Here is a 27,067-nt window from a genome sequence, read left to right as displayed (position 1 = left end):
CCAGGCGTGCGGTGCGGTGCGGAGAGAGAGCGAGGGACTATCTGGGGGAGGGACAGTGCAGCGGGGGGGGGGGCGCAAATTACTTGCCTTGCCCCGGGTGCTGACAACCCACGCTACGCCACTGCCGGGAAGGAAGGGAGGAAGGAAGGGAGGAAATGTTCCCATGGGGGGGGGGGCCCGTTCACATTTAGTGTGAAGCAATTCACGATACCCGCCCCCCTCCCCTGATGATCATATGGCTGACTGGTAGGGAAGGGGAGCATATTTATGCAAAAGCTGGGGAGAGGAAGGTGGAAGAGAACATTTGGAGTGAAGGTGTCATAAAAAGAACTACAAAACAGAAAATATGGGTTCAACACCATCTCAGCTCCCTGACATGAAGTGGAGAGGCTACAGAAGTCACGGAAGGCTTCCAGGTTAAGGACATCTTGAGAGTGCCCAAAGGTGGTTAATTTCCCCACTGTTAAACTACTCTGGACAGTTAGGCTCTGTGGTTTAAACCAACCATGGTTTACTGTTAACATTTGAAAACAGCAAACGGTGGTTAGTTTAAACTATGGTTTTATTGCGGGGGAAGTCAGGATCAAACTGTAGCCTGTGACCCTGGCAAGTTTAACTAACCAGTTTCCAGTTCGGAGGTAAAGATTAACAATGAGTGATCAAGAACAGGTAGCAGATGGTTCTGGTCTTTTGCTTGGAGTTGCAGACCTCCATCCCATCTCCTGGGTCTGCGTTCCTGCGCAACTCACATGATTCATGCGCGATCGTGGGCCCGAAAGACACAATTTTTGGAGGCTGTACTCTTACAGCACCCCAAAAGATGTGTTTTTGGGCAAAAGGTGTTTTTTTAAGTGGCTCAGTCAGTTGGACTCTACAATTCCATGGTTCTATGGGGTATTTTTTAACTGATAGTTTTACTGTTTGATTCTTTCTGTAAACTGCTTAGATGTTTCTTTCATTTTTTCTAAATCAAGAGGTGTGTAAGTTTTATGAAATAGACAAATGAATAAAACTCACGTCAGTCCCAGTTGTGGTCCAAAATAGCTGGACGGCACGTCTGGGCACTGTAGGGTGGGGGCACTGTTGTTGTTGTTTTTTAGCAGAATTGTAGAGTTGGAAGGGACCACAAGGAATCGTTCACCCAACACGGGGCTCGAACCCTCAACCCTGAGATTTAAGTGTCTCATGCCCTGCCAACGAGCGAGGATCAGAATCCAAAGTTTGATCTTGGCTTCTCAGGGTAGAGTTTACGCTAGCCAGTTTGGACAAAACGACAGCCGAGCTTACTTCAAAACGGGCATGAATACATTCACACCATTTAAAGCATTATCGATAGAACCTGAAGCAACCATGGCTGCCCCCCCAAAGAATCCTGGGATATGTAGTTTCTGAAGTAGGCTGAGAGTTGGTTAGGAGGCCCCGATTCATCTGCAGGAGCGGTTTAACAGTCAATATCTTTTCACAGGGGATTTCAGCTCCATGGGAAGGAAAGATGGGAAAGGGTTATTCCTAACAAGTCTCAGCACGTCTTAAGAAATGATAGCCCCCGCCACTTTTGTGAGAGAAGCCACGGGTCTTTGAAGAAGCACCATAACCCTTTAAATCAGCCTTTCTCAACCTGTGGGTCCCCAGATGTTGTTGGACTACAACTCCCATCACCCCTAGCTAGCAAGGCCAGAGCTCAGGGACGATGGGAGTTGTAGTCCAACAACATCTGGGGACCCACAGGTTGAGAACCGCCGCTTTGAATCACGGGTAGGCAAACGAAGGCCCGGGGGCCAGATCCGGCCCAATCGCCTGCCAAATCTGGTCTGGGAATCGGCGTGTTTTTACATGAGTAGGATGTGTCCTTTTATTTAAAATGCATCTCTAGGTTATTTGTGGGGCCTGCCTGGTGTTTTCACATGAGTAGAATGTGTGCTTTTATTTAAAATGCATCTTTGGGTTATTTGTGGAGCAAAATTCATTAATTTTTTTCAAAATATAGAATCATAGAATCATAGAGTTGGAAGAGACCCCAAGGGCCATCGAGTCCAACCCCCTGCCAAGCAGGAAACACCATCAGAGCACTCCTGACATATGGTTGTCAAGCCTCTGCTTAAAGACCTCCAAAGAAGGAGACTCCACCACACTCCTTGGCAGCAAATTCCACTGTCGAACAGCTCTTACTGTCAGGAAGTTCTTCCTAATGTTTAGGTGGAATCTTCTTTCTTGTAGTTTAGTTGTAGTATAATCCGGCCCCCCACAAGGTCTGAGGGACCGGCCCCCTGCTTAAAAAACCTGCTGACCCCTGCATTTAAATGGATGTTGCTAAGGTGGCCCAAGTCTTGTTCATGCAGCGCCAAACTACAGTTTAGTGTGCAGGCAATGCCAAGTGCCACGTCACGCTAGACTGGAACTGGAAAAGAGAAGAGCTCTTGCAACTAGTAATTTTATCTCCACAGCTTTTCTTTTATGGGAGGGGAGAGGTATAGCTCACTGACAGAGCACACTATGTGTGCAAAAAGTCCTGGGGTGTTTTTTTTTGAGGGGTGGGGAGATAAAGGTTGAGAAGACCTTCTCTTGGCCTGAGACTCTGGAGAGACAGTTTCCAGTCAGCTTCTAAAAAACCCCTGTGCTGTTCTTACTTATTTCACCTGGATGACAACCAAAAGGATCCATGAGGGGTTGATGGGAGAAAGCAGGAGGGGTGCAAGCTTTATGTTTTGTTTTTTTACAGACCTGCTTGTAGAGGAACGGAGAGTCGAGGTTTGTCGGGCAATGGCGACCCTCGCAGCCTGCCCTGAGACCGAACTCCCGTGCTGGAAGGAAAGTTCTGTGGAAGGTTCTGATTCCATGCTCTCCCTGCTGGCTTTTTGATTTATGATCATCATTTCTCCCCACCGTGCCCAGACCACCACCCCCCCACCGCGGATCCACCCAGATTTTACCATGGAAGAGGAACAATTTGCAAGGGATTGTAAAGGGTTGGGAACGTGGAGAAGAGGGTGGGGGTAGCCTTTTGGGAGAGTTCTCGTCGCTTCAAACCCCGATTCACGTAGAAAATCAAGTCAAAGTTAAGACAGGAAGGTAGGTAGGTAGGAAGGTGGGAGGGAAGGTCATGGGTCGGGGTCGGGGGGAGAGGAGAAAAACAAAATCCGTGTGAAATTAAAACGTGGTCAAAATAGAAGTCAACTGCAATTGTAATGGCATAAGGAACGGGCGGGAAATAATTGTGCTTTGTTTTGCGTTTAATAAAATTTAAAATAAAATAAAATACTAAAACAACCACACAACGGAAAAACCAAAAGAACACCAAATCAAAACTGAAGGGTGATTGGTTGAGAAAGCACCAAAGGAAACCGAAATGGTCTTAAACATTTTGACACCCAGCAAGCCCATAGCTCCGAATGAGGTGAGAAGGCGGACATTATTAGCATTTTGGGCAAGACAGAGGAGTCCTTTCTGTCTTACTCCAAAATGAGGAGGGGGGGGGAGGAAAGGGGGGGGGCAAAATAATGTGCAGCCTTGATATACATATTTGTAGTGAATATTAGATTACACCTGTCCCATCCCTTCTCAAGCAGGTGATTGGTGGTTACCTCTCTACTCCTCCTTCCTTTCGTCTCCCCCTAGATGCAAATTTCGGCTATGTTGCCTGTCATAAGCGGGATATGAGTGGAATTATTTACCCTGTACCCACAACGATGGGTTTCTTTCCTTCCCCCTTAAACAATTTAGCGTGTTGACTATCCGAATACAGCAACTCACGGGAACTGTTCTAAACGCCCACCCCAATTTGGTTGTTCAGCTGGTTTCCTTTCTCGTGTATCGGTTGCACGACGGGCAAATGGGATCATTCGGAAGTCAAATTGGATCCCAGCCGGATGCTCCGATCGACACCCCCCAAATTAAGGGTGGCATTTGTTGAAAATGGTGGTTGTGGTTTTGTTTTGCTTTTTCGTCTGCCGTGTGTGTGTGACAAGGTGTAATCTAAATTCCCCACCCACCCCCCTAAAAACAAAGAGAACAGCAATGCAAAAAGGGATAATAAGACAAAAGCAGGCAGAGGATTTCGAAATCACGAGTAGCACAGTGTTCCTGCAGCAAGTAATTTGGTCTTAAGGCATTTACTCCCCTGAAACTCTTGAGAAATCCTTCTGCAGAAACAGAGTGTTAATTTAACTGATTCTCGTTAAAGTTTTGTTCAGTATCTTTTCGGCTCAGATAATACAGATTTTAAAAGGAGCAGTCTTTCCAAAAATAGCAGGGGGCATTCCACTTACCCCATGACCAATTCTCTTTCTTTCTTTCATTCATTCTCTCTCTCTTTCTCTCTCTCTCTCTTTCAATGCAAATGTGGAGATGACTGAATTTTAATAAATAATACCGCAAAAGACAGATCTCTCACCCTGAGTTCCAGAGATCAGGGTAGAAAGCTGGAGGGATGGCTTGCACCCAACTAAATCCTACTCAGGAGTAGACCTACTACAGTTAATGGTCAGCTGTGTCCTTTAATTTCAGCAGCTCTGCTCTGAGTAGGACTGACACTGAAGACAACCCATAACCGGCAAAGTTTTCCCTTACTTTCTGTATTCTAGATACCTCCCTGGTGTTTGCAGGTGGGCTGGGAGTGGGGAACTCCTCAGTGGGTTTTTTTTTGGGGGGGGGTGTTTAAAGAGATGCACCCTGCAAAAAAAACCCCAACCTAACACTCCCTTAAAAACAAAAAAGGTAAAGGACCCCTGACAGTTAAGTCCAGTCGCAGAAGACTCTGGGGTTGCGGCACTCATCTCGCTTTACTGGCCGAGGGAGCCGGCATTTGTCCGCAGTTTTTCTGCGTCATGTGGCCAGCATGACTAAACCGCTTCTGGCGAAACCAGAGCAGCGCATGGAAACGCCGTTTACCTTCCCGCCGGAGTGGTACCTATTTATCTACTTGCACTTCGACGTGCTTTCGAACTGCCAGGTTGGCATGAGCAAGGACCGAGTGACGGGAGCTCACCCCGTCACGGGGATTCGAACCGCCGACCTTCTGATCGGCAAGCCCAAGAGGCTCAGTGGTTTAGACCACAGCGCCACCCATGTCCCTTGAACCCTCCCTACACCAAAGCAATAATACTGAGAACTTGGGGGGGGGGGGGAGAGCAGAAGGTGTCATGCCAAAAAGGTAAATAAATTTAAGGGACTAAATCTGGAGCACAAGTATGGGGGGGAAATCCAATAACTTTACAAAGAGGAAGCCTGTGAACGAGAGAATTGCAGGAATAACCAAGCAACCTCTCAATGTAGCTTTGCAACACTGAATGCTAATGTCACACCAATGTGTTCTGAAATGTCCAGCTGTGCTGACTGGATACGGCCTCCAAAGCCACCACAGCAGTGAAATACTGAGATATGGCCACCCCCAAAGCCTCGATATCCTGAAGACAGTTTGGTTATTACTGCAGGAGCCCTAAGAAGATCACAGCTGGATCAGGGTCCGAATAGTCCAGCATCTAGGTCTCACAGCGGCCACCCAGGCATTCTACTCCAGGCATAGGCAAACATGGCCCTCCAGATGTTTTGGGACTGCAACTCCCATCATCCCAAGCTAACAGGACCAGTGGTCAGGGATGATGGGAATTGTAGTCCCAAAACATCTGGAGGGCCGAGTTTGTTCTACTCACTGTAGGCCATGGACTTGATTTTTGTAAAGTTTTTGCTTTAGGCATGTTACAGAACATGCGTGTCATTTTTTTCGTAACAGGTCTGGCTGGTTTATACCCCACTGGAGTTGAAGATGCTCAAGGTTTTCAAGTACACCTGTCATCCTACAGTGGGCAGGTTATCCTTGAATGGTCCTTTCTCCACAGGTGGTGTTTTTCAAAACTTTCTACCCTCAGGAGGCCTCCCCAATGATGTTATATGAAGACGCTCGACCTCACCTGAAGGGGCATGGACCAGGGCAAGTTAATAAGTGGTATCTTTGAAGACGAGCTTAAAAACTGAGGACCTCCGAGAACTCTCTGAGGATTTTTATGTGGGGCAGACTAAAAAAAAACCCCAAACAAACCACACTACTCTGTGGGAAGAAATCCTAGTGGAGGAATCCATAGGGCAGGGAAGTCCCCAGACTGCAAAATTCATGTTTCTGCTTTTTTAGTGGGAGATGTTGACATTCCAACAAAATAATCTTCATGCAGGTTTGGCCTTCTCAAATTCATGCCCTCACTTGCTCAGCACTGTAGCCTTAACCCCTTACTCTAGCACAATGTATAAGTAAGCCCTTTGCCTCAAAATATTTTACACTGCAGGCTCCGTCCATCTGTTGGATTCGGAACAAGTCAGCTGTGCTTAAGTTCCCACCAAAATAAGTGGGGGCTTAAACGTCAAGGGTTTCATCCAACTAAGTCCTACTCAGAGTAGACTCATTGGAGTTAGTTGTCCTACATTACTTAGTCGGGGTCTGCTCAACGTAGGACCAACCCCAAGCCATGACTACTCTTGCCCCATAGTTTCGACAAGACCCAATTTCAACTAAGCCTGGGATCTGGGCCCTATATACCGTATTTTTCGCTCTATAAGAAGCATCAGACCATAAGACGCACGTAGTTTTTGGAGGAGGAAAACAAGGAAAAAAATATTTTGAATCCCAGAAGCCAGAACAGCAAGAGGGATCACTGTGCAGTGAAAGCAGCAATCCCTCTTGCTGTTCTGGCTTCTGGGATAGCTGCGCAGCCTGCATTCGCTCCATAAGACGCACACACATTTCCCCTTACTTTTTAGGAGGGGAAAAGTGAGTCTTATAGAGCAAAAAATACGGTATTTCATTTATTTTCCACATTTCTAGAACGTGTGCAGAAGACTCTAACTCTGGAGGGTTATTGCTGCCACGTACACCTACGGCAGCCGTCGCCACATGGGTGCCCTGCAGAGATTTTGGACCACAACGGAGGCTTGTGACTTGCCTGAAAGCTAGCTCACATTGCCTTGCAAGCTGACCCTGTCCTCTAGCTGCGGTAATCATTTGCAAAACCCAGTCAAGAGGACACTAATTGAAGCCTTGGTAATTAATCTCCGGAGGAAAGGGCAAGGGGGGTTAAGGAGGCCTTGGCGCAAGGAAGAAAACACTATTGTTTCATGAGAACATTGGATGAGCTGCGCTGGTCCAAATCAAATGTCTGTCTAGGGACTCTTCTGGGAAGATTGTGGATCTCCGGAAACTGGTGTTCAGATCCGTACTCTGGATCCCCTGCTTTTGGGCGTTCTGGGGGTGAGGCACACGCCCTCCCCCCCCCGAACCCCAGAAGCGAGGGGAGCATCTCTGAAAGGATGAGGTGTGTGCATGTAAAAGCGCGTTCTTGAGCATAGAAATACCAGCATCTTTAGAGAAAGACAGACAGAGAGAGAAAGAGAGAGAGAGAGAAAGAAGGAAAGAGAGAGGAAGAGAAAGCGAAAGTGGAAGAGAGAGGAAATAATAATGAGACAGATAACTGTCAAAGCTGCACCGGATTTCTCAATAAATAAATACACAAACAGATCGACCACACAGCTTTAATACCTGTACATTAGGAACTTGCCCACTGGGTTTTATAAGGCTGTCATCTTTGTCATAATTAAGGAAATAGGAGTATACAGAAGAGGGGTGGGGTTTTTTGGGGTGGGTGGGGGGAGATTTGGGAATGCCAGAATACGTATGTGTCTGTGTGTGTGTCAGTCAGTCAGTCAGTCAGTCAGAGAGAGAGCCATTTATAAGAGGCAGCAGACCCTTCAAAAGTTTGCAATGAAGAGTCTTATCAAACTGATGTTGTTTGAAGTGTGTATGGGGAGGTGCATTTTATTTATTTATTTGTTTGTTTGTTTATTTATTAAATTTGTATACTGTCCTATACCTGCATGTCTCAGGGCGGTTCAGAAGATAAAATCATGATATAAAAAAGACGTAAAGGTAAAGGGACCCCTGACCGTTAGGTCCAGTCGTGGCCGACTCTGGGGTTGCGGCGCTCATCTCGCTTTACTGGCCGAGGGAGCCGGTGTACAGCTTCCGGGTCATGTGGCCAGCAGGACTAAGCCGCTTCTGGCGAACCAGAGCAGCGCACGGAAACGCCGTTTACGTTCCCGCCAGAGTGGTACCTATTTATCTACTTGCACTTGACGTGCTTTCGAACTGCTAGGTTGGCAGGAGCAGGGACCGAGCAATGGAAGCTCACCCCGTCGCGGGGATTCGAACCACCGACTTTCTGATCGGCAAGTCCTAGGCTCAGTGGTTTAGACCACAGCGCCACCCGTGTCCCCCCCCCCAAGGCATACTACATAATAATAACAAAAAAACAAACAAGAAAAACCCAGTAACCTTCTCCCAACACATTTTCAAATGAATGACTGAATGTCAGTCAGTCCAAGGCCTGGTTGAAGATGAGTGTTTTTGCCTGGCGCTGAAAGGTGTCTAATGAAGGTGCCAGGCGAACTTCCCTGGGGAGAGCATTCCACAGACAGGGAGCCACTGCAGAGAAGGCCATGTTATTGTGTTGCCACCTTCTGGACCTCTTGAGGAGGAGGCACAAGAGGTTGATGCCAGGGTCCAAGTTGGTTCATATTGAAAGAGGCGGTCCTTGAAGTGTTGTGGTCCTGAGACGTTTAAGGCTTTATAGGTCAGTACCAGCACTTTGAATTGGGCCCAGAAATTAATTGGTAGCCAGTGCAGTCGGACCAGGATGAGTGTAATATGCTCAAAATGTCTTGCTCTGGTGATCAACTAGGCAGCTGAATTCTGCACTAGCTGAGTTTCTGAACCATCTTCAGAGGCAGCCCTACATAAAACGTATAATCTAATTCCGTCCCGCAAATACAAAGGATTTCAAAGCTTAGCTTTAAAAATATCCAAAATGCAGAAGGTTTCCAGGGGTATTCATGTGGCACTCATCTCAGTCACATAAGAAAGTCCATCAGAGTGGATTACTCTCCGGAACTCTCTGCTACTTGATATTAGACAAAGGCCTTTGTGCTTCTTCTTTCTTGGTGCCTGTTGAAAACTTTGCTCAGGCACGCCTACCAAGACGTGTCATTTGAATGTCGCTTTGAATTGGTTTACTCTGAGCAGGACTTTGTCCCCATCTGCACTGTATATTTTAAGTTGTAAGGAGACCTCCCCTATTCTTGATTGATTGCTAAACCGCTCTGGGAACTATAGTGCTCTGAGGGGCTCCCCAAACAACTCTCAGCACCCTCAACAAACCGCACTTCCCAGATTTCTGGCTCTCACCCAGGGAGGCAAAGTTAATTTTGTCAAATAAATAATGTGATTTTAATCTGTTTCACTGTTGATCTTAAGCCCTTTGGAAGCTTTCGGCAGTTTTCACTGATCCTTTAAACATTTATTGTAAACTGCTTAGGGGTTTTTGCTGCAACCGAGTGGCATATAAATTCAAAATAAGAAAAAGAGCCCAGGGTGACAGGTAACCCAGCCCTGAAATAAAAACGGCAGGAAAGTGGTCCTTATTAGATGCCGCCTGCCTCAGGCAACATGGCTGACGGTCAGGGATGATGGGCAGTGTAGTCCACCAATATTTTAGAGGGCCACACTGGCTCTCCATCCCTGGTGCAAAGTCTCAGAAGGCCGTCAGCCTCAACGGGTGCGATTTTGTTCTGTGTGGAAGCCCAGGCACTTTGTGGGGAATCTTGAGAATAACCAGCGGTTTAGCTGAAGCTTTAAAAGAGAATTCTTTAATCCTCCTGCTGCGATGTACGGTGGTGCCTCGCAAGACAAAAAGAATCCGTTCCGCGAGTCTCTTCGTCTAGCGGTTTTTTTGTCTTGCGAAGCAACCCTACTAGCGGATTAGCGCTATTAGCGGTTTAGCGGCTATTAAAGGCTTAAGGGATTAGCGGATTAGCTGCTAAAAGGCTATTAGCAGCTTAGCGCCTTAGAAAAAGGGGTTGGGGAGCGGAAAAAACCCTCAAGAATCGCAAGACATTTTCGTCTTGCAAAGCAAGCCCATAGAGAAATTCGTCCTGCGAAGTGCATTGAGAAACGGAAAACCCTTTCGTCTAGCGGGTTTTCCATCTTGCGAGGCACCACTGTACTTTCAAACAGGGCGCTGAAAGAGACGTTTATCGGCTTATTTTAAACGTTCGCAACCTTTGCAGACAGAGTCATCATTAGATGACACAGGTAGGGGGTTCATCCAGCCCAACCCTCTGCAATGCAGTCTTGACCATGGGTTGGCAAACTAAGGCCCAGGGGCCGGATCCGGCCCAATCGCCTGCCAAATCCGGCCCGCAGACGGTCCGGGAATCATGAATAGAATGTGTGCTTTTATTTAAAATGCACCTCTGGGTTATTTGTGGGACCTGCCTGGTGTTTTACATGAGTAGAACGTGTGCTTTTATTTAAAATGCACCTCTGGGTTATTTGTGGGGCACAGGAATTCGTTCATTACTATTTTTTCCAAAATGCAGTCCGGCCCCCCACAAGGTCTGAGGGACAGTGGACCGGCCCCCTGCTGGAAAAGTTTGCAAAAGTTTGCAAGAGCATAATGATTAAAACCTCTTTGGTGTGGTGGTTATCCGGAAGCGATTAAATTTAAGGAAAGCAAACTTCTGGTTGTTCCCTTTTTAGCACCCATGAAATGTCATTTTGGGACCACCTAGCTGAGACCCCCCCTCCCCTCGTCCCGGGAGGCTGTTCCCCAGACAGGCATTAGAGCTGTGTGGCTGCAATATTATCGGGCTGGAGGTTGTTAAATCGTCAGAGGGGTGTGGGTTGGGGGGGAGGTAGTTTTTGAGGAGGGGGTGGAAGAAAGGGAAGCAGGAACACTGGCTTTTTTCCCACAATGCAATTGGAATAAAATTACAGCACAGCATAACCGATCGAAACCAACCGACTGACAAACCGACAAAGGAAGGTTTTTTTTAAAAAAAAAAGAAAAAAAGAGAGAAACGAAAAAAAGCAAAAAACGAAAATCAAAATGTTTAAATTTGCGGGTGGGGGAGAAGGGGAAAAAAAATTCCACTGATAATGTAAAAAAAAGTTCCTTTGAAATTATATGTATATATGTATATATATATACACACGCACGCACACTCACGCACACAATTTGAATAAAAATTTAAAAGGGGGCGGGAGAAACGAAATCATATTAATTTAAAAACAAAACAAAACTGAAAAGGACCGGCATGCAAGAGATCGTTGCCTCGTAAACATTCTCCTGTCATGCAGATCAGGCCCAAAATGTCCATACAGCAAGGTAACCATGACGACAGAAAAAAGTGCACACAAAAATGCAACCAACGGATGCAGAAGAGAGCGCACACGTCCCACAATGCAACTCAACTCATCTCCAACGAGACCCGAGAACGAAGAGGGGGGAGGGGTCTCGCTTTGTCAACTTTTTTTTTTTTTAAATATATAAAATATATATATAGATATATATATAAATGCAGAGATTTTCTTTCTTTTTCTCTCGTTTTTTTTAAAAAAAGAATATTCAATCATATATATATATATATTCGCCATTTTATTTTTATGTTATTTATTAATTAATTTTTTTTATTAAAAAAAAGATATATCGCAATAGTAAGATATAGGATTATTTATATATTTCTCTCTTTTTTAAATTTTTTCTTTAATTTTTTTTTTTAATTAAGAAATGTAAAAATATGTGGGTAAAGAAAGTAAAAAAGGAAAAAAAAAAACCACACCAACCTTCTCGTAGCTCTGAGGGATGTTTTAAAGGGGTTTGATGCAGAACACAATGACATGAGAAGAGGAGAGAAGAAAAATAAGGGAAACACAGAGAGAGTAAAAAAAGGCCTTCACGGCTGGCAACTGCAATTTCAATTGCTTTCCTTTCCTTTCCTTTTCGCATTTCCGCCTTTTAACTTAAAAAAATAAAAATATCGAGCTAAAAAAGGTAATATATATCATCTCAAAATGTCCATATATATTTTCCATTTCTCCAGCGACCGTCTTCCCCCAACACATTTAGCCATGTGACCCCCCCTCCCTGTGTTAACACGGCCCTTCCTTGCCAATTTGGCAGGAACGACCCCCCCCGGCACCCCATCAGACCCTCCCCGAACCCCCCCACCGGTGGATTCTACCCTCCATCCACAGATCTGGCAAAAAGCCCCTGCAGTTCAGAGAAAAGGAGGTTAAACAACATTTACAGCACGGCACCCCAAACAAAAGGAAAAAAAAAATGAAGTCTTCTCCTTCGTTTCCACCTTTGCACAGTCAGTCGTCGTCCACGAAGTTTCAGCCGCCCACCCGAATATTCTGAGGTGAAACCCCTCCAAGGCATGTCTTCGTGGGAACTGCAGGGGAACGGAGTCGGTGCAATCCTGTCCCCGCCACCCTGTGCCAATCCAGGTGAGTTGCAGCTGGATAGAAGCATTGCATCTGTCTCCCTGGGGCCATTCAGCAGGTAAGAGAACGGCGGCTCGCAATGCGACCCGGTCCCTCGGAATATTTGGTGGCTCTTTATTATTATTATTTAAAAAAGGATGCTGTTTCCCATACATCTGGCTTACCGTGAAGCTGCCAAGCCCGTTTCCCGGCGCCCATTCAGACATGCCTTAAAAGCCCCGCCCCTTCCAACACAGGCTCCTCCCCTCCCCATCCAAACTCATTCAGACATGAAGGGGGTGGGGGTGGACGGAAGTTCCCTACGGTTGTTAAAATTACTAACAACAACAAAAAATTACTAAAAACGACAACAGGGAAAGTGCAGAAATGGGGAGAAACACCAAACAGTGGAAACACCCTACTCTGTGCACCTGAAATCCCATTTTTGGGAGGAGACAAAAGCATATTAGGCGAGAAACAGTTTGAAAAATCGGCAGGAGGGGGAAACAACAACCACACACCCAGCAATCATGTTCAAGGCTCTTTGGAAATAATGATAGAAAAGGAAAATAATGCTAAGGCCCCAGTCATACAATCGAAACCATTTCTCCCTTTTGTGGGATCATCGTAAAACACAATAAGGAAGCAGAGGTGATTAGAGAGAGCGCTCCGTTTTCCAGGTGAACTTCCAAGGTGAGCTTCCTGTGCCTCATCTACGGTGCGAGGCGCTGCCTGACTCTACGGAAGATCTTGCGTTTTGAACCCAAACAGATGTCTCCGTAAACACATGCGCCACACCTGTGGCTTTGCAAAGCTGGGTTTGAAACAGCTCCTGAGGGAGCCTGTGCAACCTGCGTCATTCAGTGATTATTCTGCACTTGGAAAGAGCTCGTTTTTCAAATCATTTCTCCTCTGGATTCCTAGGAGGTGAGGGACAGGTTGGGCGGGTGTTGTAATATTGTGCAATGCTGGTATTGCCCCACCAGGTGTCGCTACTGCGCAGTGCTGAGCAAACAACAACACAAAGCATTGGTATTGGGGAGAAAGAGCTGTCTAGATTTCAGGACAAAGAGCAACTTGTAAATTTGGCACACTTTGGCCAGTCCCCACAAAAGGTATCGGGTTTTGGATTGCTTTTTTGGGATGGACTGACATGGTTACCATCGCTCGTTGCACCAACGTTTTCCGTGACTGAGTGGGCCAAACCATCCCAGCTTTGTAGGGGAAGAATGAAGCGTTTTTACACAAAATTCAGCAACCAAATTGAACAAATGGGGCGAGAGAAAGCTCCCAATTTCTGAACTGTGGCAGGTTAAAATTCTCACCCCACAGAAGACCCACGACGGAAGGGACAAACCCACATGAGTCTTGGATCATGTGAGCTCAGCCCTCGAGGCCTGAGATTTTACCCATGGCACAAAAACTCTGAGAAACATTTCCTTCAGCACAGCACCAGATGTTACGCTCTACGTTGCTGGTTGCAATGGAGGCAACGGACACCATTTCTCATTTTTTTTGTCATTGGGCCACAACATCAACAACATCAACAGTAACAGCAGCAAACAAAGACAAAAGCCTCCTTAAAAAATTTAGCTTGGGTGTAAAACACACACACACACAAAACCCAGAAAATAAGCATTGTTATCAGGCATGTGGCCCCAAGCAGACTGGAAAAAGAGGTCACTTTACTGTAGTGTTAAGACATTGAAATTTCTAAAGGCCTATATGGCTTTCGATCTACTGTGGTGCATGAAGCTCACCAGCCATGGACTGGTCCATAGCAGAGACGCCAACAACCTCATTGTCCCAGGTAGTGAAAACAAGGAGGCTTATTGGGTATCTAGTGGGAGGCTGGGGAAACCTATGCTTACGAGATGACGGAAGGTGTACCCCTAGGAGATATCTAGGACGGCCGCTGCTTCCAGCATCCATAGTTTGAAAGGGGTGCTCGGTTTGGCAAGTCATTCATACAAAAAGTTATTTTAATTTTTGTGCACCTGACATAAGACTGGAAAGAGGAAGAAAAAGTGTTGCAGCCCATCTCTTCACAATAACTGCAAGAGGGACCCCCCAGCGCTCCACTTCTGTTGACGAGAGCGCCCTTGTGATCGGAGACGATGAGGACCCATTTTGTGTGTGCCCAGGCTTCCAAAAACAAGTTTGTCAAGCCTTGACGGAACGGCGTGAGCCTATGAGGGCTGGGGCTTGGGAGACCCCTGGCTGGACCGTGAGACTCTATACTCTGATGGTGGTGAACAGGTTCGAAGTCACTTCTGGCCATTTGGGGCACTGACCTTCCAAGAACCCCAACGCCACCTGATTCGTGCAGCCGTTTGAACCTCACTCAGACCACAGCTCTCCGAACCTTGGGCCCTCAGTTGACCACTGACCCAACTGGCTGCAGTTGGTTTGTCTGTAGCACAACAGCAACTGGAAACCCAAGGAACACTGATGTAGACTCTGAAACACGTCTTTTAGGGGGGTTCAGCATCCCTTCGCACACGGTGTTGTGTTTGTGTACGATTTTGTCTAAGCACCTGGCAGGATCAGATCCTGGGCTTTTGCTAGGTGGCTCATGGAATCACATACGAAAAGGGGTTCCCCTCCCTTTTCTTTTAAAGTGGGGTGCTGTTGTTGGGCCAGCTTGAAATGTCAGGTGTTTGATCATAATTGCGTGGCGGGACTGCACAACTTTCATAAAAACATTCCTTTACAGCATCCACCACCAACTTGGTGCCCTACGGACATTAGTGTTTACTGTAGTCTAGCAGCGTTTCTCAACCTGTGGGTCCCCATATGTGGTTGGAATACAACACCCATCATCCCTGAGCTCTGGCCTTGCTAGCTAGGGGTGATGGGAGTTGTAGTTCAACAACATCTGGGGACCCACAGCTTGAGAAAGGCTGGTCTAGAGGAACCTAGACCTGGGGTCTATAAAGGTAAAGGGACCCCTGACAGTTAGGTCCAGTCGTGGCCAACTCTGGGGTTGCGGCGCTCATCTCGCTGTACTGGCCGAGGAAGCCAGTGTAGAGCTTCCGGGTCATGTGGCCAGCATGACTAAGCCGCTTCTGGCGAACCAGAGCAGCGCACGGAAACACCGTTTACCTTCCCGCCAGAGTGGTACCTATTTATCTACTTGCACTTTGATGTGCTTTCGAACTGCTAGGTGGGCAGGAGCAGGGACTAAGCAACTGGAGCTCACCCCGTCGCGGGGATTCGAACCGCCGACCTTCTGATCGGCAAGTCCTAGGCTCTGTGGTTTAACCCACAGCGCCACCCGCATCTCTTAAAGGCGATGTACAGGAATAAATAAATAAATAAGGATGTACCTCCGGCCTCAAGGGAGGAAAAAAGGAGGATGGCCGCATTACGAACCAAATCCGAATTATCAGGGAAAGCCTGACCCACACTGCAAACATGGACCAGCTTTAACAACTGGTTTACATTTTGGTGGTGGGTGAGGATTTGTGGGAATTCCAGTACTTTTGGCACCCCTTGCCCCCTCCTTCTGGGTAGAGTACAATTCCCAGAATCCTGAGAGGAAGGGTCCAGGAAGGTGTGAGTGTCTTACAAGATGGCCTTGAGAGGCTTGCCTCTCTCGTTTCGTGCAGTCCCATGCCAGTTTGGCTGAGCCAATCGGCCCAGTAATAACGTCTAAATGGCGGAGAGGCTTAGGACCACCCCATAAGTACTGGCTACCACAATGGTGGTAGGGAAAAAAAACTTTTATTTGACAGGGGGAACTGAAAGAGCAAGGCATATTTTTAGGTGGGCTCCTTGTTTGGGGCACTTGCACCCCCAACCACTCCATGCAAACTCACAAGAGTTGTAGGAAGGGACCCAAAGGGTCATCCATCCCAACCCGCTGCAAAGCAGGAATGACATACCGTCTTTTTTGCTCTAGAAGACTCCCTTTTTCCCTCCTAAAAAGTAAGGGGAAATGCGTGCGCGTCTTATGGAGCGAATGCAGGCTGCGCAGCTATCCCAGAAGCCAGAGCAGCAAGAGGGATCGCTGCTTTCGCTGCGCAGCGATCCCTCTTGCTGTTCTGGCTTCTGAGATTCAGAATTATTTTTTTTCTTGTTTTCCTCCTCCAAAAACTAGGTGCGTCTTATGGTCTGGTGCGTCTTATAGAGCAAAAAATACGGTATGTAGCTCGGGTTGGTGTGGGGTATTTACAGGGACAGCTCCAGGTCCGAGCCGCCCTAGCGGTGGTTGGAAAAAGTGGGGAAACTGAGGCCCCCTGCAGTGTAGGTGCAGACCCATATATTAGACATTTCCTCCTGCTCCCCAGTGCATATTCCCACACAGTTGGGTCTCTCCAACGTCCAGCCAGGCTCCGGGTCACCATTTGTCTCCAATACGGACTTTGCAACCCACCCCAAACACCTTCTGGACCTTGAGGAAAAAAGAAACGCAGCGAAAAACAAAAGCCTTCAGCGCTGTGTGTGTGTCTGTGCGCACGTGTAGGCTGGGTGGGTGGGGAAGAGGAGTTTGGAGAGGATGGCATTTGCCACTCTTGCGAGTCACGGCGTTCCCTACCTCTCACATATAGGTTTGCGGGCGAGGAGTATCGCACACCAGCGCTGTTGCTAGCCACGCACTCGTACTTCCCCTGGTCCGTCTCTTCGCTGCTTTCGATCTGGAGGCCACCTGGAAACGGGAGGAGGGTCCGGGAGCGGGGAGAGGAAGGAGGAGATGTCAGGAAACGTGTTAGTTCAGAGGACCAGCAGCCCAGGAGGGAAAGGGCTACCTCTTCCCCGCTTCCCTCTCCATCGCAGCTCAACGCTTCCGGCGCTCACTCGGTGCTTCTTTGTTTTACCCAAAAGCGGCGCCCGGCTGCAATCCCAAGGAGGCTTACTCACCGGCTGGGCTCAGTGGGACTTACTCGCTAGTAAGGGCACGCAGGATTGCGACCCCAGCCTGCTTTTGTTCGCATACCACTCTTCTTCTCTCACCATCAATAGATCTCCTATCTATCATCTATCTATCTATCTATCTATCTATCTATCTATCTATCATCTATCTATCTATCTATCATCATCTCTATCTATCTATCTATCTATCTATCTATCATCTATCTATCTATCTATCTATCTATCTATCTATGATCTTACATTACGGCTCTCCCCAGCCAGCGTACGGTTCTCAAGCTCCCTCTCCTCCTCTGGCGCAGCTGCATGTTTCGATTGTTGGACCTGAGAAAAGTTGTTAATGCTAACTATGGTTTATCTGCTCTGAACACCAGACCTGGAAACAGTGGTTAATGTTAACCATGGTTTATCTACTCCAGAGTTTGGATCCAGGAAGTGTGGTTAGTGTTAACCATGGTTTATCTACTCCAGAGTTTGGATCCAGGAAGTGTGGTTAGTGTTAACCATGGTTTGCGTGTTCCATAGTTTAGACCTGGGAAGTGTGGTTAGTGTTAACCATGGTTTATCTACTCCAGAGTTTGGATCCAGGAAGTGTGGTTAGTGTTAACCATGGTTTGCGTGTTCCATAGTTTAGACCTGGGAAGTGTGGTTAGTGTTAACCATAGTTTGCGTGTTCCAAAGTTTGGATCCGGGTAGTGTGGTTAGTGTTAACCATGGTTTACATGTTCCAAAGTTTGGACCCGGGAAGTGTGGTTAGTGTTAACCATGGTTTACGTGTTCCATAGTTTAGACCTGGGAAGTGTAGTTAGTGTTAACCATGGTTTACGTTTTCCAAAGGTCAGGCCTGGGAAGTGTGGCTAGTTTAGCAGCAACCATGGTTTACTTATCTGGGCAAGCCAGGGACATCAACCAGTGCCTAAAGTTGATTCGTTTCAACAAACCATAGTTAAAATGAACGCTTGCCACACTCTGCCCCGGCTCAGACATCTTGCCAACTAACTGTGCAGTGAGTTCAAACTGGAAACAGATGTCTGCAATCCCCTCCGGGAAAGAGATGGGGGTTGAGGAGTATGCAAACCATACAGTCGTGAACACAGTGCTTAGTGCTATGTGCATGCCAGACTGCAGCCCGATGCAGCAATTTGCATAAACCGAGCTCTCCATCTAGAAAAATGCGAGCCAGCAGACTAAGAGGTGCCACACAACTTCAAAGGCTTATAATGCGCTCTCTCAGCTCAGGCTAACCCTCTAACTTCACCGCAAAATCGGCAGAGGCGGCAGAGAAAACAGGTGGTGTTGGCCACTCCTGGAGAGGAGGAGGATGAAAATCCTCTTTGTCCATATTCTTCACCCTCTGTTCCCTAGCTTTACAGACCTCTGTCCAAGACCCCACAAAAGGATAAGTCTATCAATGGTGAAACAGACCCTCTATGTTCAGAGGCACTGTTGCTAGAGACCAACAGTGGGAGAGGTAAATTATTATCCTTGGTCTGCTCCAGCAGAGCTTCTCTTAAGACATTTAAGATATATTTTCCTCCCTCCCCACTCCATTTTTACCAGAAAATACAAATACAATTGCATTAATTCCCCAATTCACGTGTTCCGGACAACCGTTTCGGGTTCAAATTAAACCTTACCACTTTTGTGGACTGTGAAGGAGAAATGATTTAATAACGGGAGTGATTTTATAATAGGAACCACAAGGAAAACCAGAAATACACCTTCTTGGCGCTATGTCATAAATTGCAAGTGTGGCGGGGAGCTTGGGAAATCTTCCTCCCCTGGCCCCTAGAGGACCTTGGGAAATCTTCCTCCCATGGCCCCCGACAGACACAGCGGCCCGTTCCAGGCATCCAGCCAAGGAAGAAAGAGAATTATACACGTATTGAAAATAAATGCAGAATTGAGGGGAGGAAATAAAATGGGGGTGGGGGGTCACAGAAGACAGGACAAGAGGCAGGACAGAAAATAAACACCCACAACAGTGAAAGGCTGACAAAACTCCAAGATTGTTATTAATATATATTAAAAAAATAAAAAATCACACAACTAACACGGAACAAGAACTGGTTATAATCGAGAGGTTTGAGGTGGCAAATAGGCTAGCAGGGAAAGTGAGCGCCGTGTGGGGCGGGTGTTTTTGTGTGTGTTTGCGGAGGGTGTTTTCTTACCTCGGATCGGAGTACCTTCTGCAAGGAAAAACGAAAGAAAAAAGAAAAACAAAACAGAAGTGAAAACGAGCGGGGAGGAAAATAGTGGGAGAGTTTTTTTGTTTTTTGTTTTTTGTTTCCCTGGACGTGCCAGTGGGAGAAAGGACTCTGAGGAGAAGGAAGGTTGGAGAATCTATAATGCTGACCTATTTTGAGTGGGCTGAGAGATGTAGAAGTACCGTATTTTTTGCTCTATAAGACTCACTTTTCTCCTCCTAAAAAGTAAGGGGGAATGTGTGTGCGTCTTATGGAGCGAATGCAGGCTGCGCAGCTATCCCAGAAGCCAGATCAGCAAGAGGGATTGCTGCTTTCACTGCGCAGCGATCCCTCTTGCTTCTGAGATTCAGAATATTATTTTTTTTTTGTTTTCCTCCTCCAAAAACTAGGGGCGTCTTGTGGTCTGGTGCGTCTTATAGAGCGAAAAATACAGTACTTAAAATTCTGAATGGATGATTTCATGTTCACTTCGGCCAATCAGGAAGGCAACAGCTACGGACGCCATTGGTCGCCCAAGAAAGCATCAAGGGGGAGGAGCCAACGCCTGATGGTCTAGTGCGGCTGCTTGGCAGGTAGAACGTCCCAGGTTCCATACCGGTCATCTCACTGGTCAACAACTATGGGTCAGGAAGCAGTTAAATAGGAAAGGCCTCTGCCAATCAGAGAATTCTGGGCAATGTTATAAAACAGCAGCTTTTCGTCACAGGACACGTGCTTATGACTGCAGAAGGTCCCAGGTCCAATCTTTGCTTAAAAGGAACCCTTTGCTGCACTAAACTCTGAGCTGCTGCCAGTCCGAGCAGAGAACAATGGCCCGGGTGGGTAAGCAGACTGACTTGGAAAGAGGCCGCTTCCTACGAACCATGGGACAACAAGGTGAGCCACTCTCCACATGCTCAGAGGCACTGTTATCCTCCGAGGATGGGTCGAAATGGACATCCAGCATTGAACCCAACACCCCAGTCCAAATAGCTTCGTGGGAGTTCTCCTCAAGGTTTGGGTTCAAAAAGCCTCCCTCATCAAATTGCAGGATCCTTCCCCCCGCTCCCAGCCCCCACTGGCTTTCCAAGAGATTGCTGCACATCTCAGTCAAGAAATGTATTATCGTAAGAAGATCTCTAGGGTTTTACTCCGATCCTGAAAACAGAGCAGGTTTTGCAAAGCACAGCCCATTCTTTCAAGTCCAAAGAACTCCCCCTTTGCAGAATCTCCAAATATTGGCATTCCCTGGTCTTGCTAAACATCATCGATGTCCGCAGCAGAGGAATCTTGCCGAAACCTCCACGTCCGCCCTGAAATAACCAGCTTTCTTTTTTAAGAGTTTAAATGTCTCTAATACTCTTCCCACCCCAAACTTCCTAGATGAATGTGCCCTGTTTTCAGGATAGGGGTAAAACAAACCACCTAGTTATTAGGATTAGTTAGTGTCAGCTGGGTGAGGATACGGCGAGATGTTATTTGGTTAAAGCTGGTTAAGGTTCTAGTTAGAGAATCAGCTTCTGGCTGGACAACAGGTTACAAAAAACGGGAATCTACAGAAAGGCGTTAGTTAGCGTCTAGTTAAGGTTACTAGCTAGTTAATCAAAGCAAGGTATGCTCACTGGACGAAACAGTTTGGAAAGAAAAGAAAAGGAGTAAGGAAAGGGAGGGGGCGTTAATTTGGGCAAATCTCTGCAGAGAAACAGCTGGGTGGTTTTAAAAAAGGCGAGAGAGAGAGAGAGAAAGCGAGGGAGAGAAGAGGGGGAAATTAGCAGAGGGTTGTGGATTTATTCAGTGGAAATAGAACAGCCTTGAACTCATCTTTCCGTCTCAGAAAATCAGGCCTGGAAACACATGCAAAAATCTGCCATCTGTGACAACAATCTGGAGCAATGCGGGGAGAGGAGCAGTGGGGAGAAGGGGGGCGGCGGTGCTGGTCTATGGGGGTCTGACTCACTTGAAAGGCATCTTTGCTACATCACTGGTGTGCTACCGCACAACAATTATTTCCAATAGGAACAAATTATCTGGAGCCTACGAGGGCATTCGGGGGGTGGGGCGAACATCAAACTTGGGTCTGGGGGGGGGGGGGAGAGGAAAGAGGGGTCCCCAGTCCCAAAATGGCGGTGTCCAACTGGCATGGCCAAAAACCATCACCTCTGCAAACCAGTGCAACCCCAGTGACGGCTTGTGTTGATAATTTTTGTGAATAACCAGTTTGCCACCCCCTTGCCCTGCCTTCAGGTCAGAAAACTGGGGTCTATAAAAGTAAAGGGACCCCTGACCGTTAAGTCCAGTCCCTGACCGTTAAGTCCAGTCACGGACGACTCTGGGGTTGTGGCGCTCATTTCGCTTTACTGGCCAAGGGAGCCAGCGTACAGCTTCCGGGTCATGTGGCCAGTGTGACTAAGCCGCTTCTGGCGAACCAGAGCAGCGCACGGAAACGCCGTTTACCTTCCCGCCGGAGTGGTACCTATTTCTCTAATTGCACTTTGACATGCTTTCGAACTGCTAGGTTGGCAGGAGCCGGGACCGAGCAACGGGAGCTCACCCCGTCGCGGGGATTCGAACCGCCGACCTTCTGATCGGCAAGCCCTAGGCCCTGTGGTTTAACCCACAGCGCCACCCATGTCCCAACTGGGGTCTATACCTGCATCCTATTTGCCTGTGAATGGGATTTGCTCCCAGTTTTGCTGCTCCTGGTGAAATTTTACATGTAATGCCATGGGAAGGCAAACTAAGGCCTGGGGGGCCGTATCTGGCCCAATCGCCTTCTAAATGAGGCCCGCAGACGGTCCAGGAATCAGCCTGTTTTCACCTGAGTAGAATGTGTCCTTTTATTTAAAATGCATCTCTGGGTTATTTGTGGGGCATAGGAATTCGTTCATTTATTTCCCCCCCAAAATACAGTCGTCGTCCCCACAAGGTCTGAGGGACAGTGGACCAGCCCCCTGCTGAAAAAGTTTGCTGACCCCTTTGTAACGCTGATGAACACTTTTTAGAAAAACCTTTCTCTCCCTTGAGATTTCGTTCCAGTAAGGCCAACCCTAAGGTAAAGGTACCCCTGCCAGTACGGGCCAGTCTTGACAGACTCTAGGGTTGTGCGCCCATCTCACTCAAGAGGCCGGGGGCCAGTGCTGTCCGGAGACACTTCCGGGTCACGTGGCCAGTGTGACATCGCTGCTCTGGCAAGCCAGAGCCGCACACGGAAACGCCGTTTACCTTCCCGCTGGTAAGCGGTCGCTATTTATCTACTTGCACCCGGGGGTGCTTTCGAACTGCTAGGTAGGCAGGAGCAGGGACCGAACAACGAGAGCGCACCCCGCCGCGGGGATTCGAACCGCCAACCTTTCGATCGGCAAGCCCTAGGCGCTGAGGCTTTTACCCACAGCGCCACCTGCGTCCCAACCCTACCATTAGGCAAATTTGCCCTTAATACTCCATTACAGTAAGGCCGGCCCTACCATTAGGGGAAATGAGCCAGCCATCTTTAGGCAGCAGATACTGGCATCAGCGGTGGCTGTTCATCCTAGTTCTCTTCCTCTCTGGAGGGAAGAGCTCTGTGTGTCACAGAAGCCTGCCTGGCACTCCCGAAACTCGCATTCTCCCCCCTCAGGGGTTTGTATGCGGAGGGGATGCGTCGCCAACACCCAAACGGTGCTGCACAACGAACGGGAGACAGGGATCTCGTCCGTCGCATCAGGCAGCAGTTGCCACGTGCTAGCCCTGAATTGCAGTAACGCAATTCTAATGGGCATGCCTGGCTTGGCTCATGAATAATTATTTAAACTACTGGGGGTGGGGGCAGAAGGAAAATTTATGAGGGGGGGGGGGAATAAACCAGGACTACAGGGCACAGGTGGCAGATTTTTATTTTTTAAAAAACCTGTTGGAGTTTCACATCTAAGAAGCTGGATAATATTTGCAAGGTGGGGAAGGAGACAAAGCTGTAGACAGACCCCTCCAGTGGAGGAATAAATTGATTTTGAGAAGAGTTCCTACTTTCCCCAAATACTCACGAACAGTAAAGGTAAAGGTAAAAAGACCCCTGACCGTTAGGTCCAGTCGTGGCCGACTCTGGGGTTGCGGCGCTCATCTCGTTTTATTGGCCGAGGGAGCCGGCATACAGCTTCCGGGTCATGTGGCCAGCAGGACTGAGCCACTTCTGGCGAACCAGAGCAGCACACGGAAACGCCGTTTACCTTCCCACCAGAGAGGTACCTATTTATCTACTTGCACTCTGATGTCCTTTCGGACTGCTAGGTTGGTAGGAGCAGGGACTGAGAAACGGGAGCTCACCCCGTCGTGGGGATTCGAACCGCCGACCTTCTGATCGGCAAGTCCTAGGCTCTGTGGTTTAACTCACAGCGCCACCCGTGTCCCTCCTGAACAGTATATTGTGGCAATTGCCCAGAACCTTGCTTCTGGGGCAGTAGGCTGGAGATTTTTATTTGGTGGGCGGGCAGTGGTGGCATCTGGCAAGTAAACAAAGTCCATAATTTAAAGGGAGACTTTGTGAATCGAGATTGGGCCGAGAGCTCCCGAAGCAGGAAAGCAAAGAAGGAGCTTGTTTTACTCCTGGACAACCTTCTTAAAAGGCTGAACCAGTTATAAGGCAATCGTAGAATCAGAGAGCTGTGCAGCTGGATGGGACCCCAAGGGTCATCCAGTCCAACCCCTGCCCCCCTGCATTCATCAGGAATCAGCAGTCACACTGGACTCTATGGTGGGGATGGATTCTCTACGGCGGGGGCTCTTCCTTTAGCCCATCCATTAATAAGCAAAAGGGGCAGGCTGGAGTACAACAGGTGCTGTTTATTTGAAACCATAGCGGACCCTGCTTAGCTTCGCAAATAGGCTAGCTAATTAAACACCCTGCTACTCAGCCAAAAAGGAAGACCCCCAGAGTGGCTTACTTAAAGAAAAGCCAGCCGCTTCCTTCAGGGTCGGAATCTAAAAAAAAAAAAAAAAACCCACCACAACACCAAAGGAAAATGCATTGGGGAGGGAGGAGGAGTTAAGCAAACTCAAGTATTTTACTGCAAATCGTGTATGCATCAGCTGATTGCTTTTTTTATATATATAAAAAATGTAGAATACCTTGAGACTCCCCGCCAGAAGTCCTTGGAGCCGTAGACCTTAGACCAGGGGTCGGCAAACTACGGGCCCCGGGCCAGATCTGGCCCAAGCGGCCATTTAAGAACTTGCCATATGGGCAGAGACTACCAGTGATGGCGACAGGGGGAGGAGGCTGAGCGGCGGCAGCTCTGCCGATCAGACACCACGCCTGGTTTACCTCAACGACGTCTGATTGGCGGAGACGTCGCCGTGCCACGCTGAGGTAAACCAGGTGCGGCGTCTGATTGGCAGAGCCACCGCCGCTCAGCCTCTTCCTCCTACCGCTGCCGGGTTCTTAAATGGCCGTGCGGGCCGAGACGTCCGGTGATAATGATGGGAGGAAGAGGCCGATCAGACGCCATGCTTGGTTTACCTCAGAATGGCACAGGGACGTCTCTGCCAATCAGATGCCTCTCCCCCCATCACCAATCAAACGGCACACCTGGTTTACCTGTGCATTGGGCCACGGCCAGAGGGGAGGGCTGTGCGTTCCCGTGCAGTGATGGCGGCGCGTAGATGTGCGACGGTGGTAGCAGCAGCAGCAATGGCTGCTGTGGACCAGTGGTTGCCGAAACTCAATGACTTCACGGGGCAGACCTGGAGCGGCTGGGTGGAGAGAGCTGGGCTGGCCGCTGCCGAGACAGGTGAGCGCACCTGCCCTTCCCGTGGGCTCTGAGACGGGACATGCCTGATTTACCCCCAGCCAGCTCCCGCTAGCTCCCCGCTCTCTGCCAATTGCCAGTGGCTGTGTGCGCGCACGTGTGGTCTGGCCCCCCCAAAAGATTTAAGGGACAGCGAACCGGCCCACTGGGAAAGAAGTTTGCTGACCCCTGCCTCAGACTCTCCACCGTAGCAAACGGGGAAAGCAAAATTAAGAAGCTGTCTCGTTGCCTCGTCTGGACAGACCACACCTTTTAATTTTATTTCAGGGCCTCCCCAACCACCTTGCGGTTTCCAGGAAATTTCTAACACACAGTTGTTAAATGTGAAACTCCAAGCTCCAAATCAGTTTGTAGCCGGGGCAAAATGAGACACGAAGCAGTTTTAAGTTAGCTCACCATATTGTGTTACTGGGGATTCCAGGACGACTTTATTTTATAACTACCGAATTTACCTAATTTTGGAAGAGTTTGCGTTTTCTTCTTTTCCTTGTAAACAGCCATGAGGTTTGAGACGCCGGTAATTTTTGCCTTTTAGGTGCCTACGACAACCTCCCAGGTCACAAAGCTTTTGTTAAAAATGGCAGAATATCCCTACTGAAATAAAGTCGTTAGTAGAAGAGGCAAGCCGCATGCCTACTTTGTAAGGGTGTAGGGAAGCTGTTAAAAGAAGGAATTAGTTTTTAGGGTGGGAGGAGGGTGGGGCAGGCAACAGGTTCGGGGTTGACTGGTTGTCAATTTTTTTTTAAAAAAAATAACTATTAATATTTAAGAAAATGAAGAATTGACTTGATTTATGTGGAAAGCACACTTACCAAAGGTGTCTGAGTGAAATGAAATTAAAAAGGAAACAGAAAAGGGGGAAAAAATTAAAAGCGTGGTTATAAGCCAGTTACTTTTAAAAGAAATCTTTCCAAAAAAAACCAAAACCAACGAACCCAACACAGGACAGGACATAGGTAAGACAGAGGTTATCACATACAGAAGTTTAGACATTGATTCCCAGACAGCTGAGGTTCCCCGCCGCCTCCCAAACGAGTAGAGGAGACACATTTCATCCTTACCTTCTGAAAAGGTTTACTTTGAGAGTTATAGGAGGGGAGAAACTGCCGCAGTCTCACCGCCGTGTCTCTGCATGAGCCATTGAATGGGGGGATGGCATACTCAAAAGAGGAAGGCACCAGGCCAGGGACTCACACAGAGAAGCAACATGGGAGTATTCACCACGTTGGCCATTTTGGGGGGCGGTCGGAGGGCCACTCTCCCTCCAAGCATGCTATCAGGCACCCTTTGGGAACCCCTGGTGTTCGCGCGATGCAAAGGTCCAGTCTGCGCGAGGTCTTCTGCTCTTCCTCTTGAGTCGCCCGTGGCGAGCACAAGCTTCGAGGCTTTCAGCCGGCAAACGCCACAGAGCACCCCCCTCCCCCTCTGAAGCGCAAATAGTCATCTCTGCACCGCACATGCACAAAAACCGACCTTCCCAGGCCTGTCAAAATTAAGTCTGGCGTCTTTCCTCCGTTTTGAGAAGAATCATAGAATCATAGAGTTGGAAGAGACCCCAAGGGCCATTGAGTCCAACCCCCTGCCAAGCAGGAAACACCATCAGAGCACTCCTGACATATGGTTGTCAAGCCTCTGCTTAAAGACCTCCAAAGAAGGAGACTCCACCACACTCCTTGGCAGCAAATTCCACTGTCAAACAGCTCTTACTGTCAGGAAGTTCTTCCTAATGTTGAGGTGGAATCTTCTTTCTTGTAGTTTGGATCCATTGCTCCGTGTCCGCTTCTCTGGAGCAGCAGAAAACAACCTTTCTCCCTCCTCTATGTGACATCCTTTTATATATTTGAACATGGCTATCACATCACCCCTTAACCTCCTCTTCTCCAGGCTAAACATGCCCAGCTCCCTTAGCCGTTCCTCATAAGACT

At 48.0% G+C, this 27,067-nt stretch overlaps 1 protein-coding gene across 12 annotated transcripts in view; it reads right to left on the bottom strand.

The window, feature by feature from the left end:
- The window catches only part of PTPRS (protein tyrosine phosphatase receptor type S), a 187,857-nt gene that overhangs the window by 110,456 nt on the left and 50,334 nt on the right, over positions 1–27,067 (bottom strand). For 6 of the 12 annotated variants that reach the window (XM_083421330.1, XM_083421337.1, XM_083421335.1 and 3 more), the window contains exons 5-6: positions 16,845–16,955; positions 11,663–11,674 (exon numbers count right to left, since the gene is read on the bottom strand). In XM_083421330.1, the coding sequence (XP_083277456.1) occupies positions 11,663–11,674; positions 16,845–16,955 (123 nt within the window). The remainder of the gene's footprint in view (positions 1–11,662; positions 11,675–16,844; positions 16,956–27,067) is intronic. The other 6 variants (XM_083421334.1, XM_083421333.1, XM_083421336.1 and 3 more) reach the window with 1 other exon arrangement.

Source organism: Podarcis tiliguerta, assembly GCF_965153285.1.
Source record: "Podarcis tiliguerta genome assembly, chromosome: 18".
NCBI classification, from domain to species: Eukaryota; Metazoa; Chordata; class Lepidosauria; order Squamata; family Lacertidae; genus Podarcis; species Podarcis tiliguerta.
Note: the sequence above shows the minus strand (reverse complement) of the source record. Positions and strands in the feature narration are given on the sequence as shown.